Source organism: Triticum urartu, chromosome 5 (assembly GCF_003073215.2).
Source record: "Triticum urartu cultivar G1812 chromosome 5, Tu2.1, whole genome shotgun sequence".
Taxonomy (NCBI): Eukaryota; Viridiplantae; Streptophyta; class Magnoliopsida; order Poales; family Poaceae; genus Triticum; species Triticum urartu.
This window is the reverse complement of record NC_053026.1, coordinates 654,816,708-654,833,252: the sequence shown is the minus strand read 5'-3', so window position 1 is coordinate 654,833,252 and position 16,545 is coordinate 654,816,708. Positions and strand designations below refer to the sequence as shown.

At 48.6% G+C, this 16,545-nt stretch overlaps 1 protein-coding gene across 2 annotated transcripts; it reads right to left on the bottom strand.

Moving 5' to 3' along the window:
* Nucleotides 1-1,895: 1,895 nt before the first annotated feature.
* Nucleotides 1,896-10,457, bottom strand: LOC125511642 (disease resistance protein RPM1-like). Of its 2 annotated transcripts, XM_048677069.1 has the most exons (3): nucleotides 9,009-10,456; nucleotides 4,511-5,122; nucleotides 1,896-3,921 (listed from the first exon to the last, which is right to left on the bottom strand). In XM_048677069.1, exons 1-3 carry the CDS (start codon nucleotides 10,050-10,052, stop codon nucleotides 2,020-2,022), a joined length of 3,558 nt encoding a protein of 1,185 aa, XP_048533026.1. In that variant the 5' UTR covers nucleotides 10,053-10,456; the 3' UTR covers nucleotides 1,896-2,019. The 2 variants fall into 2 exon arrangements, with proteins under 2 accessions (XP_048533026.1, XP_048533027.1); XM_048677070.1 differs by lacking the exon at nucleotides 4,511-5,122 and having other exon boundaries at nucleotides 9,009-10,457.
* Nucleotides 10,458-16,545: the final 6,088 nt, after the last annotated feature.

The following is a 16,545-nucleotide window of genomic DNA, read 5'->3' as shown; positions in this document are numbered from 1 at the left end:
GAAAGGAATCTGGGCCTTTCTTTTTGTTTCGCTACTGGGCTTTTTTTCCTTGTGTTTTAATAGGGAAAAAGCATGTCGAATCTACGGGGATGCGTTTGGGCTATGGGGTTTCCCTATCGAAAGAAATTGTTCGTTGGAACATTTCGTTCCATCTGGCCCCTCCTGAGACGAAACGTTCGAGCGTTAGCGGCGTCATTTTTTTTCCAAGCCCATGACCTTTTCCAAATTCGTGAACTTTTCTTTTCAAGTTCATGAACTTTCATGTATTCCTGAATTTCATCAAAATAGTGATTTTTCTATATATTTTTCCAAGATTTGTTTTCAAATTCAAGAACGTTTTTGTATTTGGAATTTATTGTTTTTTCATGAATTACTTTTTGAATTCAAGTACATTCTTTATATTTGCGAAGATTTTTCAAATTCATGAACGTTTTTGCTCATGATATTTTTTTCAAGAAATTCACGAAGTTTTTTTCAAATTCCTGAACATTTTTTGTTTTCTCGAAAAAAAATATGTTTTTTAGATTTTTTTTCATGAACTTTTTTTGTTAAATTCCTGAAAATTTTCCAAATTCATACACATTTTTTGTGTTCGTGAATATTCTTCAAATTCATGAACTGTTTTACTCGTGATATTTTTAAGAATTCACTAAGTTTTTTTCAAATTCGTGAACATTTTTTGTTTCTAAAAAAATCAAATTCATTATTTTTTCTCATGATTTTGCTTGAAATTCCCAAAAAATTGCCCAAATTCATAAAAATTTTATGTTCGTGAACTTTTTCGAATTTGTGAAAAAAATGTCATGAACTTTTTTCCATATTCTAGAACCTTTCCTCATGAACTTTTTTGCGGGTGAGAAACTAACTCAAAGCACAAAGCATGCTAAGCAAGTAGTGCACGTGGACGTATGCCATGTGTTGGTGCTCAGGACAAGTAGTGCACGTGATGACGTTGAAGCCTGGACCAGTTTTGCGTAAAAGCTTTTATAGTAAGACAAATGATGCCAAACGCAGAGCACAGATCGATCAAGAAACCCATCTTTCTTTTCTAGGTCGGCAAGAAACCCACCACCCCGGATCCTTAACACCTCCCCTTGCGGCTGCCTCGGTGGTCTATCCCGCGACCACCGAGCATTTGAAGATTGTTACTGTATATATTCAGGTCAGGTTCACAAGAGTACATGGAAGCCAGGGGAGCGGCCGAGATGGACGGGGAGGAGACGGTGGTCGTGGCGGCGGAGGCAGAGGTCGTGGGCTCGGCGGAGACGGAGGAGCACGTCCAGCGCATCGTCCTCGCCATCCACAAGTTCACCCGCAGGGTCACCCCCTCTCCCCCTCCTCCATAGATCCCGCTGCTCTGACATGAATTTCTTCATGTTACCACGTGGTACTGTTTCTGAATTTCTGTAGTGTCCTTTATTTATCGGACTTGTGTCATACTATTCTCGTTCAAATACATTCTCAAACAACCGCAATGAACAACATTCACAACAGAGATTATATTTGGGGTCTGCCTCACCCGTCCAAGGCAAACGCAATGACAAGTTGTGTCACCATTGGCCATTCTCCAGGTAGGACTTTAGGAAGGCAAAGTACCTTGGCAAACACAATGAACAGGTCTGCTACAGTACAAGAATCATGGCGCCATGACAACCAGCTGACAAACAGTACCTAAAATAATCTCTAGATCCCTGTAGTATATATTTCTTCAACAAGTCAACTAATCAATAGACCTCTACGAATAAAATCTCAAAGCAGGTAAGAGAGCCAGGCAGCAAATTAACAGGCAACCGTTCTACATTGCTTTCAACACCAAAATTGCAGTTGCGTGATTGTAATTTGGCAGGCAGCGATAAGTTAGATCGGTGAGAAAGATGTGGTCCGGGACTATTAGATTCAAAAGAAATGGGAGTTTATTCAAAAGATGATAGTAGACACAATTAGATGATAATCTCATGATTTCAAATCAAAAAAACATAGCAAGTAGTAACACAACACACAGGAAGGGTGGGGTGTGGCTTATTCTTGAATCTCAGAATTTTCCCTTCTTGCTGCTTCTTTAAAGCGGAATGCAGCACGAATTACATGTGCTTGAGTATGCCTCATTCGTCGGCCTGCATTAAGAACCAGGGCTGCTTGTCCCTGAGGAATGCTGGTATGCGGAGGTCGTTTCTGAACAAGCACACCATCCAGTGAAACCTTTTTGATCCTTGGTAGGTCGTGAAACTGACGCAAGCCATCCTCGCTTATAAAGTTGCAGTCAGCGATCTGCAGTATCTCTAAGTTTGGGGCTGCTCCTCCTTGAAATGATAAGGACATGAGATTTTCTAACCCATCAATCTGCAGAAGCTCAAGCTTCGGAAACGCGTCGCTTCCAAATTCCATCGCCTCCGCCACCAGTGATTTAGCCAGAAGGCGTAGCACGATCAGGTTGGGTAGCTTCGCAATGACCTGTACAGAATCCCCATCCAGCAGTGTCGAGCGCAGGCATAGCTTGTGGAGATTATGAAGGGTCTTGATCCACCTTGGGAGCGTACCAAGACTGCCATATAGCTTCAGTGCTTCAAGACGGAGTGGCGGTGAGCACACGGTGTCCAGTCTGCTGAGTGAATCACTTGAGTCGACCATCAGTGACCGCAGCTGGTGAAGACGCTCAAGAGTAGAGCAGAGATGCTTGGTGTTGTGTTTTGTAACGCCAGTCACCCCTAACTTCTGTAACTGCGTTAGCTTCTGTAGCTCCTTCATAACTCTCCGACTTCCCGCAACATCAATGGTCCCCAGAGTTAAAACAGACTTCAGTTCTCCGATCTTCTCTGGGACACGCACACCATATGGTTTCTTCCTCTTAAATAGACATAGCAAACACATGCAGAAAGCAGATGAAGCAGCACTTTGGATAATCCCAGGACAATCTCTAGTGATTTCACTGACAAAATCTAGCCGAGCATTGCGTGCAGCCACTGTACCACCATGGAGACGGCGCAGCCTTGTAAGATGGATGACCGTAGATGGCAGCTTAGCAATGTATGTACCCTTGATATCCAACTCCTCAAGCCCTAGCAACTTACCCAAGGAGTTGGGAAGATGTGCAATTCCAGTGTTCCTGAGACCCAGACACTTGAGATGCCGGAATTCCCCGATCTGTTCAAGGTCATGATGCTCCTCTAGACCTTCAGTGTCTTCCAAATCGAGCACCCTTAGCAACTTCATCCTTGTCGAAATGAAACAAGACTTCCATTCCCCACAAACTGTTAGTGATCGAGCACAAGAGAGGTCTAATTTCTTGAACTCATCAATCCGTTCATCATCATGTCTTCTCCAGCCAACTGTAATAACTAGATGTCTGATTTTGGAGTTTGTTGGGTTGGTGTCCAAAGGGTGCTCATCAAGGATGTAGATAAAATCCCGCAATTTTGCATCTGAAACCCCGAGCTGCTGAAACACATCATCAACAATGCAACCATTTATTCTTCCACTAGTTATCTCTGCTCGCTTCGATGGATGAATCATACTCATCATAACAAGCCCATTAAAGATCTTCTCAACTTCCTCAGCATCATATCCTCTTGCATTTCTACAGTAGGTTTCTGCTATCCATGCCCTTGCCAATCTTCTACGCATTAAGTTGCGGCCTCTGGGGAAAATGCTAAGATATTGGAGCAAGTATTTCATATGGGATGGTAAATCATCATAACTCAATTTTGCTGCTGCACTGACAATCCCAAGGTCAGGGTTGTCTTTTAACATTGAGCTAAGCCTGTTTAGCAGTTTCTCCCATTCTGTAGATTTTCGAATTTTCGTGCCAAGAAGTCCACTTACAATCCTGATTGCGAGAAGGTTCCCATCACATTTTTCTATGATGTGATTAGCATGATCAACCATTGGTCCACACAACTCAATTAGTCCATCATGTTGGAATACCTGTTCGTGGCCATATAAGTTTTAGTACTGATATTGCAACAAGTGCAAAAATAAATAAATCATTCTCATTATGTAGAAAAAGCGACACCAACAGAACAGCATAAGTGACTTGCTGCATGAATTAATCTTGTAGCAATAAAGTTGTCATGCTAATACTAAAATTAGGAAAAAATGGAAAAAATATAGTTAAAGTCGCATATACAGCCTTATAGCAATGAAGGTCTCTGAAGGTATCTAAGTAATTTTAAAACTTAGTCTGAATTTATCTTTGGCCATCCACCAACATAAATGCATGGCTTGGTTGATATCGACCAACAAAAATCTATAACTATCTGCATAAATAAAATGCCTTAACTGAAATCATGCTCACTTTTCATAACTTAAATGTGTACCCTTTCACGCAAATCATGCTTCACCTTTCATAACTTAAATGCGTACGGTAAAGCGGTACTAGCTTTTTCTCCAAGCCTACGGCCTAGCTTGGCATGCGTCTAGAGTTTCAGTCATGTGTTTGATTTGTTCTTAATACTACATATTTCGATCTGATTTGCCAATAGATAATCATATTTCATGTTTGGGAGGAACATACCGTCTGATAAAACAACTGACGGACAGCAGCACTATCAAGGGGGCTCAGCTTATACATATTGTTGCTATTCCCGGAACAATGATGAGCAGCTGCAGCATTCGTAGTAGTAACTATAACAGTACAGGTAGCACCTCCGTCTCCATCATTCCATAAGCATGACTTCACCTGATCCCATTCTTCTTGTGCTGACAGCCTGTCGATGATCACCAGAGATCTCCCATCGCCTGCCGCGAGCTGAGAAATCTCAGTCACCAACTCGTCCTCTGACATGTTCTGGATATTAATTTCGGATTGTGTGCTCCTTCCCAGGGAAGAGCATGCCTGAAACTGTGAAATTATGCTGCGCAGGAAGTCCTGTTGGTTGAAAGGTTGCATCATGGTGATCCAGGCTCGCCTTTGGATCTCACTACTGAGATCTGGGCTTTCGTATACTACTTTCCTGACGAGGGTGCTCTTCCCAACACCACTGGGCCCATACACTGAGATCGGCCAGGGCTCAGTAACATTTTCTGATATCCATCTAGTTAGTTCAGCAACGTCCTTCTTCCTGCCAATGAACTCCGAGTATGGCTCTATTTGTATAACCACACTAATTCCGCTAGCAGTAGCGCCCTGGAAAGAAGACATATTTGGCAATAGATCAAGAAATTCGTTTCCGAAATCCACATGGACAACATGATACGATTAGAGGAAAAGTGAAGAGTGGATAATTTGAAACAAATCCAATACTTTGAGGAGACAAGCATCTAGATTCTTGCTAAAGCTCAATGAATGAAAATATGAAATGTCTGTTTACTGATGATTTGAATAGTGCTAGAAATCTTAAGAATTTACTGTGTATCTTTGAACATCTGTCTGCCTAGCCTCAAGATTAATTTTCATAAAAGTGAAATCTTATGTTTGGTAAAGCCAAGGATAAGATTAATGAGTACAAATACATTTTAGCATGTGTAGAAGAAAACTTAACTTTTAAATATTCAGGTATGCCTTTGCATGATAAGAAACTTAAAAAAAAAACTATTGGAGAAGTACAGAGGATAAAGTAGAAAAAAAAATTGGTACTATTTAGAAAGGAAGATTTGCCTCATATGGGGGTAGATCATGCCTCAGTAATGTTCCTTATTGTATGGTGTATCTTTTAATTCTCCCCAAGATGTCCTAGAAGAAGAATGGATTTCTTTAGAAAAGACTTTTATGGAATGAGACCAAAATGATAAAAAGTATCATTTGGTGAAATGGGAAGATATTTGTCAACCTAAAGAGCAAGGGGGGTTTAGGTGTGGTGGACTTGGAGGTGATGAACATTTGTTTAGTAAGTAAATGGCTCTGAAAACTGGAAAATGAGGAAGGTAGATGGCAGGATCTATTCAGGGAAAAGTATCTGTCTAGCTCTAATCTATCTCAGTGCAAACATAAACCCTTTCATTCACATTTCTGGTTTGGGATTCTGAAGGTTAGAGATACTTTCTTTAATTTTGTAGGAAAATAGTTGTAATGGTGAAAGGACTTGTTTCTGGGAAGACATGTGGATCAGTGATAAATCTCTAGCTTCTAAATTTCCTATACTTTTCAATCTTTCTCTGAGCAAGAATATAACTGTACATAGTTTTTACAGAAGGCTGGAGGTGTCTTAATTTTCGGAAAATGTTGGGATGAGCTAGCTGTTATGTGGAATGAGCTGCAAAGTTTATGTACTAGTAATGCTGTTCTTAATGAGGAGGAAGATAGGTCTAAGTGGTTGTTCATAGCTTCTGGAGTTGAGTGCTAAATCTATGTATTTAGCTTTGAAAGCCTCTCAGGTGCCTTGTCCTTACAAAAGAACTACGGTTTGTGAAAATTCCTTTAGGCCTTGTTCGGTTGCACAGGGTTTGAGGGGGATTAAAGGGGGTTGTAAGGGATTACATCCCCTGTAAGTCAAATTCCTTCCCAATCCCCTTCAAACCTCTCCAATCCCCTTAGTGAAGGGATTAAACGAACAAGCCCTTAAGAGTTAGTGTTTACATGGCTAACTTTCAGAGGTAGCATTTTGACAAGAGATGTACCGCAACAGAGGGGTTGGAAGGGTAGTGATAGATGTCTTTTTTGTGACAAGGAGTATATTAATCATCTTTTTTAACAGTGAAGCAGAATGTGTGTGTGTGTGTGTGTGTGTGTGTGTGTGTGTACAAGAGCACTGAGACTCAAGATGACCATCATTGTTGCAATAGGCGCAGTGTGGACGGGGGCGACCTGAGCCTCCAGAAGGAGTGGGCAAGAGCGGCGGAGCACTCGAGCGAGAAGTGGTCGATGGAGCAGGTGGCGTAGGAGCACGAGTAGCAAGCACAGAGGGAACCTCCAGCAAACCAGCACCACGTAAGCGAGTCTCCTCTACACGAATCTCAGAAAGCGCCTCCATGAGAGAAATACGGCCACGAGCAAACAACTGAGCACGCCGGGGCTCAAACTCCTTATGGAGCCGAGACAAGAACTCATAGACGCGATGAAACTCCAAATTGGCCTGGACAGCCTGGCAACAGGGGCAGGTACGACACCCAGCACTACGGAGAGAATCAAGCTGACGCCAGATAGCAGAACTCTGTGCATAGAAGTCATCAACAGTAGAGTCACCCTGCTGAAGAGCATGCTCCTGACGGATCACAGAGAGGTATAAGGCATCACCAGAGGGCTGATAGCGCTCACGAAGACGGGTCCACATCTCAAAGACAGTAGAAAGACCCAGAAATTCAGAAGCAAACTGAGGCAGAACACTAGCAGTGAGAACAGCTGCAGCACGAGCATCATCATCAAGCCACTGGGTGTAAGCAGACAGAGCACCATGATACAACTGAAGAGCCTCCTCATAAGCCAAAACCCTCTCATCATAAGCACGATCAGCAGCCTCATCAGCAACCTTAGCCGCATCCTTGGCGGCCTGATTAGCATCCGTAGGAAGAACCGATGGAGTTGGCGGAGTAGGGGCCACCGGAGAAACTGGACGTGGGGGACAGCAGACCTCGCCAGAAAGAACACCCCAAAGACGAATGCCACACATGTGAATGCGCATGAAGCCAGTGAACTCGGTGTAGTTAGTACCATCAAAGATCACCGGACAGCGAGGGACAGCAACAAAACCCGATGCAGCAGACATTTTTTTTTATAGATCCGACGAGAACAACCAGATCGGGATCAGGCGCTGGCTACTGGAGCTTCGGACGAGCTCCTGGGCAGCCCGCGGGACGGGCGGCTGGGACGAGCGCCCTGGGATCAGGCGCTGGCTATGGAGCAGCTTCGAGTGGGAGAGCAGCGCTGCTGGATCAGGCGGCTGCTGGGAGATCGAGGCCGGCTGCGAGCGGGACTAGGCCGATCGGGCCCGTTGACGGCCAGCTGCGAGCGGGACTAGCCGGATCCAGCCGGATCGACAGCACCCAAGGACGAAGCCGCGCGGGATCCAGGGATCGGGACCGGACTGGAGCGGCAGGGATCGACAGCACCCAGGGACGAAGCCGCGAGGGACGGGGCCCCGTTTCGATCGAGAAGGACGAGCTTCGAGCAGCGGTTGGAGATCGATCAGGTGGAGATCGATCGGATGGATCAATCGCACGAGTTGCGCGTGCTATAAAATTGACCTAGCTCTAATACCATGTTAGGAATATGCAACTTGTATTCCCATGAGGCCATAGGCCGATATATATATACATGTACAGGTGTGGAACATATGCAGGAAACCCCTCATACAACGAGATAAATACAAAGGGGTACATGACTTATATTATAACTCTAACACAGATCATGCCCCTTTGTGGTGGTAGAAGAACACTAGCTAAAACAATGTGCAAGAACCCTGTAACTGCAATACCACATCTCCGATTCTGCAGGACCCTTACATTAGCTCTACGTGACGCACGTTCGAGGAAATGCCTCAAAGATGACATGGCTGCATCCAACAGAGGAGCAAGAATGACTGTGCGCACCAATTGGTGTAAAAGCAAGAGTTTTCTCTCCTTTAAAAAAAACACAGGAACAAGAAAAGGCATTCTGGTCGTTACGCAAACCCTGCAAGAAGCTAATTCTGACTATTTGATGACAAACAGCCTAAGGTGGGGTCTTGTGTGCCAAACCTGATAACAAAGCTACTCTAGGGTCAGTCGGTCGAGAGAATAGATCCTGTTTTGATCTGATCAACCATGTCAAGGACTTGATCTACATTGTTTAAAGCTGCTAGTGATAAGAATATGATTTTCATCTGTTCAACCTTGATCTCAAAAAGTATTACAATCATAAATTTTACAATCCTTTTAAGTCATTGATGTAGTTTTCAGTGAACTAATATTTGTCTTTTCGAAAAGGGGCGCTTTATTACTTAAAAGGTTTAAGAGTGAACTAATATTTGTGGCATCAATAATAAATACGCTCAGTCTTCATAAATGTATCTTGTCTTATATTTTGGCAGTTGAAATATAAAATGCTGAGAAGCAAATCAGAGAAACTGAAAAAGGATGAGAGTTGAGACAGTTGATACCTGGTCAGAAGAGACGTAAACCCTTGCATCATCATCAAGAACTCGTTCAAGCATGAACGATCTGGTCGGCCTGCCGGCGCAGTGCCTCGCCACATCTGCTCTTCGAGATGTCACTATGAGCCGACTGCGGTTCCTATCATTAGGGAAAAAGAGCTTGATCCAGTCCCATACGGGCCTCGTGCATACGTCTTCAATGACCACCAGGTACCTCTTCTCGCCAAGGTGGTGTTCTGCGGCCTTCATCAGCTCCTCCGTCCCCATAGCCTCTGTATCGCAAAGGGCACCTAGCGACGCCGGTGCCGAATCATTTGCAAGGAGCTGCCTCACCAAGGCACGGAGGAAGTCGGTGACGCTGACGGAATGGGTCGCCGTGACCCATGCACGGCACTGGAATCGTTCGGCATCGTCGAAGATGTCGCTGATGAGACAAGGGGCCCTTGCTCCGCCGGCAGCGGGAGCGGCAGGGTCTGTCATCAGCCAGACCGCGATCACCACGAGTGAGTCGTCCGGCCGAGCAAGCAGCTGGCCGAGATCGACCCTCCAGTCGATATCTGGCACAACCAGCCATGCCTCCTCCTTCCAGACCGCCGGCCTCCTCACCATCCTGCCGCCGGCGCGTTGATAGCGCTCCTTTCTCTCGCTCAAGCGGCTGACTTGGGACACCAAGTCCTTGAGCTCGGCGGCGACTTTGTGCCGTGACGCCAGGGTTGCCCACCAGAGATTCTGCAAGGACAACCCCTCCACACCATGAGGGCCCAGGTCCTGGAGGCAGTCATGGATGTCGCAGGCCGTGTCCCGGATTTTGTCCACCCACCCCCCTGCTTCCTTCACATCTTCGCTTGACCCTACATCCACCACCTCGCTGGCCTCGTCCCTCTCCACATTGACGAGGTACTTGAGCATCTCCTCGAGCTCTTCCGACAGGAACTTGGCGTCATTTACCACGCCTTCTTGCAAGGCAATCTCTTTGCCGGCACTTGAGGTGACTTGGTTGACCACGCACTGGCACGCGGATTTCAGGAACAAGAGGCACGGAACCTCCATTGCTACTGGAACAAATTAGGAGGCAGCGGCGGCCTATGAACTGAACGAACCTCGCCGTGGAGGAGGGAGCGACAAAGCGCGGTGGTGGTGCGAAGAAAGGCTCGGTGGCGAAGTCGGAGCCCAGTCGACTGCCGCGCCCGCGCGTGACCAAGAGGGGATGGAGGGGGCTGAGCTCGGTCGACTGCCGCGCATGACGAAGAGGGGATGGAGGAGGGGCAGGGGCGTGGGACTGAGCTCGAGGGACGGGGACTGGTAGATCTGAGGAGAGGGATCGAGTGGGAGTGTGACGACCCGATGAGATGAGCAGGAAAGGGGATCGGGAAGGCACAGGGGGGAGTGGGTAGGTGAGAGCAGAGCAGAACAGAGGAGGGAGGCGAGATACAGAGAGAGCAGGTGAGCTCAGGAATTCAGGGTCAGTTTGGTTGGATATCTGAAATTGAAAGATCAAATGCTTGGTGGTTGCGGGACAGATCACCGAGACTCCAAACGGGCGACTCAAACGGACAGCGATTTCATTCGTTTTTTTTCGTTTGGGTCGGCTGCCCGCCTGACGTCCGCTCTTGTTTTAGATATGGGTCGGCAACGCACTTAGAGCAACTCCAACGGGCCGACCCAAACAGACGGCGTTTTTGTCCGTTTTTTGTCCGTTTGGGTCGGCCGCCTGCTCGCCGTCCGCCCTCTTTTAGTTTTGGGTTGGCAGTGCGCCCAACGGGCTGACCCATTTCATGGCTGCACGCGTTGGTTTTGGTTGTCCAGCGCGCGGGAAATGTTCGCGCGCGCGGTGGAAATCGGCCTAGCGCACGCTGGTTTTGGCGCTCCAGCATGCGGGAAAGGTTCGCGCGCGCGCCGCGGCCAGCCCTCGTTATAAAGAAGGCGCTCCCTCCACACTCTGTCTGCCGCCCACTCTCGCCGCCTCTGCGCCACCATGTCGATCCGCCGCCTGGGCGCTTCGGATTTTCACGGAGTCCGCGAGCTCCGCTCCGGCGCCTTCTCCTCCGAGATCTACTTTCGCGAGAAGCGTCTCATCCTCGGCACCTTCGACACCGCCGAGGAGGCGGCCCACGCGCACGACGCGGCGGCGTGGCGCCTCCGGAGGCCTCGTCGGGATATGAGTTTTCCCACCGTGTCGAGCCAGCGGGCGCAGGATCTGGCGCCTCTCCCGCGGCTTTTCACCGACGAGGATCGTCGTGTCCACCGGAGGCGGCAGCGTCGCCTCGCCATCGCAGAGAAGGACGTGGAAGCCTTGGTGGCGTGGCGTGGAGGCTTCCCGCAAGACATCATCGACGAGCGCCAGTTCTATAGTCAATTAAGGTTGGAGAGGGATGCGAGGAGGAGGAAGCGAGCCGCCTATCGGGAGAACAAGCATTCGCGGAAGCAGGCAGCTCAATTGAAACTGAAGCTACGAGAAACGTTGGGTTGGAACTTTGAAGACGAGCAGTTTGCTGACGCCTACATTCAAACGTCGGACACGGGACGAAGTCTTCAATCTTGTATCTTCATGGTCCAACAGTCCGGCCAAAGGTTATAGTCCGGCTGTCCGGATACCCCCTAATTCAGGACTCCCTCAGTAGCCCCTGAACCAGACTTCAATGACGATGAGTCCGGCGCGCAGATTGTCTTTGCATTGCAAGGCAGGTTCCTCCTCCGAATACTTCATAGAAGATTTTGAACACAAGGATCATGTCCGGCTCTTCAAAACAAGTTCCACATACCACCGTAGAGAGAATAATATTTCCACAAATCTAATCTGCTGACGTATCTCGTAGTGTGACATCACACCACAGCCAAGCCTTTATTCGAATCGTTTTTTACAGCCAACCTCAACGCGTTTCGCGAGGTGGTTCCCTTGGCACGTCTTGTCGAGGCAGAGATCGTGTCCCCTTATCGCGGGATTCTCATCAATACGGACGTGGGTAACCCAACCACGCCATTGAGTACGGCGCTTGGGGGATAAGTGAGTTTTATCAGGCTGGTGGGGCACATAGTTTGGTCCGTCCATATAAAAGGATAAGGATTCACCTTTTTCTACCCACGCCTTCTTCCTCCTGTGCTCATCCATTCTCGCGCACTCGAGCTCCAGCGCCCAAGTCCACATCTTCCTCCTCAACCTTCTCCAACTATGTCCGGAGCGGGAGGCAAGTGGATGGTCTCCTCCGTCACGGAGGGACACATCAAGAAGCTGAGGGGAGCCGGATACCTGTCCGAGGATATCGCACACCGGCTCCCAGATGCGGGGCAGCTCATCCCCACCCCCAGGCCCCATGAGAGGGTAGTATTCCTTACCCATTTCCTCCGCGGACTGGGATTTCCTCTCCACCCATTCGTCCGGGGACTCACGGCCTGGATTTCCACGATCTGGCCCCGAACTTCATCCTCAATATTTCGGCGTTTATCGTCGTGTGTGAGGCCTTCCTCCGCATCAAGACCCACTTCGGCCTATGGCTGAAGACCTTCAATGTCAAATCGAAGGTGGTGGGTGGCCAGCAGGCGGAGTGCGGAGGCGCCATGGTGGGCAAGATGCCCAACGTCACATGGCTCGAGGGCTCCTACGTGGAGACCATAAAGGGGTGGCAATCAGGGTGGTTCTACATCACCGAGCTGCGCGACCCCAAATGGGCGGCGGCCCCCGAGTTCCAATCCGGAATCCCCACGGCTACCTCCTGGAAAGAGAAGGGACTGCCCTGGGGTAGTCCGGCAGAGCTGACCGGACTCCAAACCTGTATCCAAAATATGATAAACAGGAAGTTCAAGCTTGTCAACATAGTCCAGGTCATGCTCATCCGCCGGATCCTCCCGTGTCAACAACGGGAGTTTAATTTGTGGGAGTTCGACCCAGCCCAGCACCAGATTCTGAGCGAGCTCTTCGACACGATGCATGAAGACGCTTGGAAGGTGCTATTTAAGGGTGCCGAGGTTCCTCCTCCTCTCACCGAGGATCGTGGACTCAGCGCGAAGCGCCAAGCCGGCGCGGTAAGCTTTTTCATCTCTTATAGGGTATATAGTTTAACTATGTGCGGGATCTGAGCTTCCATGCCTTTGACAGGAATGGGTGGAGACATCGGGGCAGATTGACTGCCCGGCCCCTCTGCCCGAAGACTCTACCGACGCTCTCCTGACGAAGATGCTGACTCCGGCTCCTTATGAGGTGCCGGAGAAAAAGATCAAGAAGAAGGCCACGGGAACCCGAAAGAGTTCCGGCACCAGGTGTTATCGGACTCATCGTCCGATGACTCTGAGACGCACTCCTCCCGTGGAAACGAGGAGGAGGCAGATAAAGATTCTTCCCCTTCAGCCGGGGAAGACAAGAAAAGGAAGGCCGCCCCAACCGGGGAGGCCAGAGGGTCCAAGAAGGGAAGGACTCTCCCTCCGGACTGTTCCACCAACGCCGCCGACAGCGAAGACGAGTGGCCACCCAGGGCCAAGCCCCTGGCGAAGTCGTAAGTATTCGGATGCCAGAGTAACTCATAACGTACCTTTATCGCACAGCTTCTCTTAACGCCGAATATAATCCTGCAGTCCGCCCCGAGCCCGCGTCGACGTATCGTCGAGCGGTTCCTTGGATTCGTCGGATGTGAATAGCTTTTCACTTCCGGCCGCCTCCTCTCCTCGCCCTACGGAAAATGCCGAGGTATTGTCTCAAGGGGTTCCAAACCGAGGGGAGTTAGTCCTGGAGGTGCCTCGAGGCGATCTTCCGGACTCCAGGCGTAAAGGGAGCAAGGCTCCCAAGGGCTCCAAGTTCGGCCCTGGGCCGAATACCACACCGGAACCTCCAGTGGTTCCGGACTCCGGCAGGCGGCCCCCTACTAAGAGGGGCAAGCCTCCCATGCCGGTGACCTCCGTCCACCCGGAGGCACCGGACAATTTGCTGGAGGTGCTTAACGGCGCCTCCATCGACGAGGAGCACTGTACTATTATGAGTGCGGTGATCCAGAAGGTTCAGTCCGCCAAGAGCGAACTGACTGAAGCATGTGCCAGCCTTCTAACAGGCTTTGAGGTAAGTATTTAAAATATATGAAAATATTACCGCCTAGACAGTAGCCCCTGATGCTCTATTTGGTGTTCACGAAGAAAAACCGAATAGAGGATCGAATAAAATCTGCAGGAGTCTAATACAAGTATGTCTATATGCGTGTGCAGGCTTCGCTGCTGACCTCTGCCGCACTGACTGCGGAGGTCGCTGCACTGAAGCAGAACCTCGAGTGGTCCGAGAAAGTGCTCGGACTTGCCAAGAAGCAGCTCGAGGACAGTAAAGGTAAGGAACACCTTGTCTATATATATATATATAAAAGGAAGTGGTTGCAAAAATGATAGGATCATCATGAATGTGTCAGGGACCACGACCGAAGTGGCGGCCCTGAAGCAAGCGCTTTCCGAGGCCAAAAACAAGGCGGCCACGGAGTGCACCGAGCGGGGAAAACAGGAGGCACGGGTTGGTGAGGTGCAGTAAGAGCTCCAGGCTCTCGTGAAGAAGCATGAGGCTTTGGAGCTTGACTCGAAGACTCGAGAGTCCGAGCTTGCTGCGACCCTCGAGAGCACCAAGTCTGCCAAGGCCGAAGCCCAAAAAGCCCTCTAGGAAATTGAGGCGATGAAGAAGATAGCGGTGGGTAAGGCATTCATTATGCAAAGCAAGCATGTGAAAGTAAATTACTTGTTACTTACCCGAGTCCGGAGCTCTCCAGGAGCATTCGCAGATTTGCCCCGCAGCGTGTCAGATGCCGCAAAGTACTACCGAGCCGAGGAAGGGAGCTCGACGGAGAAGGTGTTCTGGTCTCAGTATACTGAGGTCCAACACCCGGTGCCCTTAAGCGACCAGCTGAAGCAATTGGTCGAGCTCCATAAGGCAGCCGAACAGGCCATGAAGGTGAAGGAAATATGCCCTAGAGGCAATAATAAAGTTATTATTTATTTACTTATAATCATGATAAAAGGTTTATTATTCATGCTAGAATTGTATTAACCGGAAACATAATACATGTGTGAATACATAGACAAACAAAGTGTCACTAGTATGCCTCTACTTGACTAGCTCGTTAATCAAAGATGGTTATGTTTCCTAACCATGAACAATGAGTTGTTATTTGATTAACGGGATCACATCATTAATAGAATGATCTGATTGACATGACCCATTCCATTAGCTTAGCACCCGATCGTTTAGTATGTTGCTATTGCTTTCTTCATGACTTATACATGTTCCTGTAACTATGAGATTATGCAACTCCCGTTTACCGGAGGAACACTTTGGGTACTACGAAACGTCACAACGTAACTGGGTGATTATAAATGAGTACTACAGGTGTCTCCAAAGGTACATGTTGGGTTGGCGTATTTCGAGATTAGGTTTTGTCACTCTGATTGTCGGAGAGGTATCTCTGGGCCCTCTCGGTAATACACATCACTTAAGCCTTGCAAGCATTGCAACTAAATGAGTTAGTTGCGGGATGACGTATTACAGAACGAGTAAAGAGACTTGCCGGTAACGAGATTGAACTAGGTATGGGATACCGACGATCGAATATCGGGCAAGTAACATACCGATGACAAAGGGAACAACGTATGTTGTTATGCGGTCTGACCGATAAAGATCTTCGTAGAATATGTAGGAGCCAATATGGGAATCCAGGTCCCGCTATTGGTTATTGACCGGAGACATGTCTCGGTCATGTCTACATTGTTCTCGAACCCGTAGGGTCCGCACGCTTAAGGTTACGATGACAGTTATATTATGAGTTTATGCATTTTGATGTACCGAAGGTTGTTCGGAGTCCCGGATGTGATCACGGACATGACGAGGAGTCTCGAAATGGTCGAGACGTAAAGATTGATATATTGGAAGCCTATGTTTGGATATCGGAAGTGTTCCGGGTGAAATCGGGATTTTACCGGAGTACCGGGAAGGTTACCGGAACCCCCCGAGAGCTAAATGGGCCATGATGGGCCTTAGTGGAAAAGAGAAGAGGCAGACCTACATGGGCTGCACGCCTTCCCCTTCCCCTAGTCCTATTAGGACTAGGAGAGGTGGCCGGCCCCCTCTCTCTCTTTTCCCCCTCCGCAATCCTATTCCAACTAGGATTGGAGGGGGAATCCTACTCCCAGAGGGAGTAGGACTCTCCTGGCGCGCCAAGCTTGGCCAGCCAGCCTCCCCCCTCTAGTCCTTTATATACTGAGGCAGAGGCACCCCAGAAACACACAAGTTGATCGACGTGATCTATTCCTTAGCCGTGTGCGGTGCCCCAGCCACCATAGTCCTCGATAATACTGTAGCGGAGTTTAGGCGAAGCCCTGGTGCTGTAAGTGCATCAAGATCGTCACCACGCCGTCATGCTGACGGAACTCTTCCCCGACACTTTGCTGGATCGGAGTCTGGGGATCGTCATCGAGCTGAACGTGTGCTCGAACTCGGAGGTGCCGTAGTTTCGGTGATTGATCGGTAGGATCGTGAAGACGTACGACTACTTCCTCTACGTCGTGTCAACGCTTCCGCAGTCGGTCT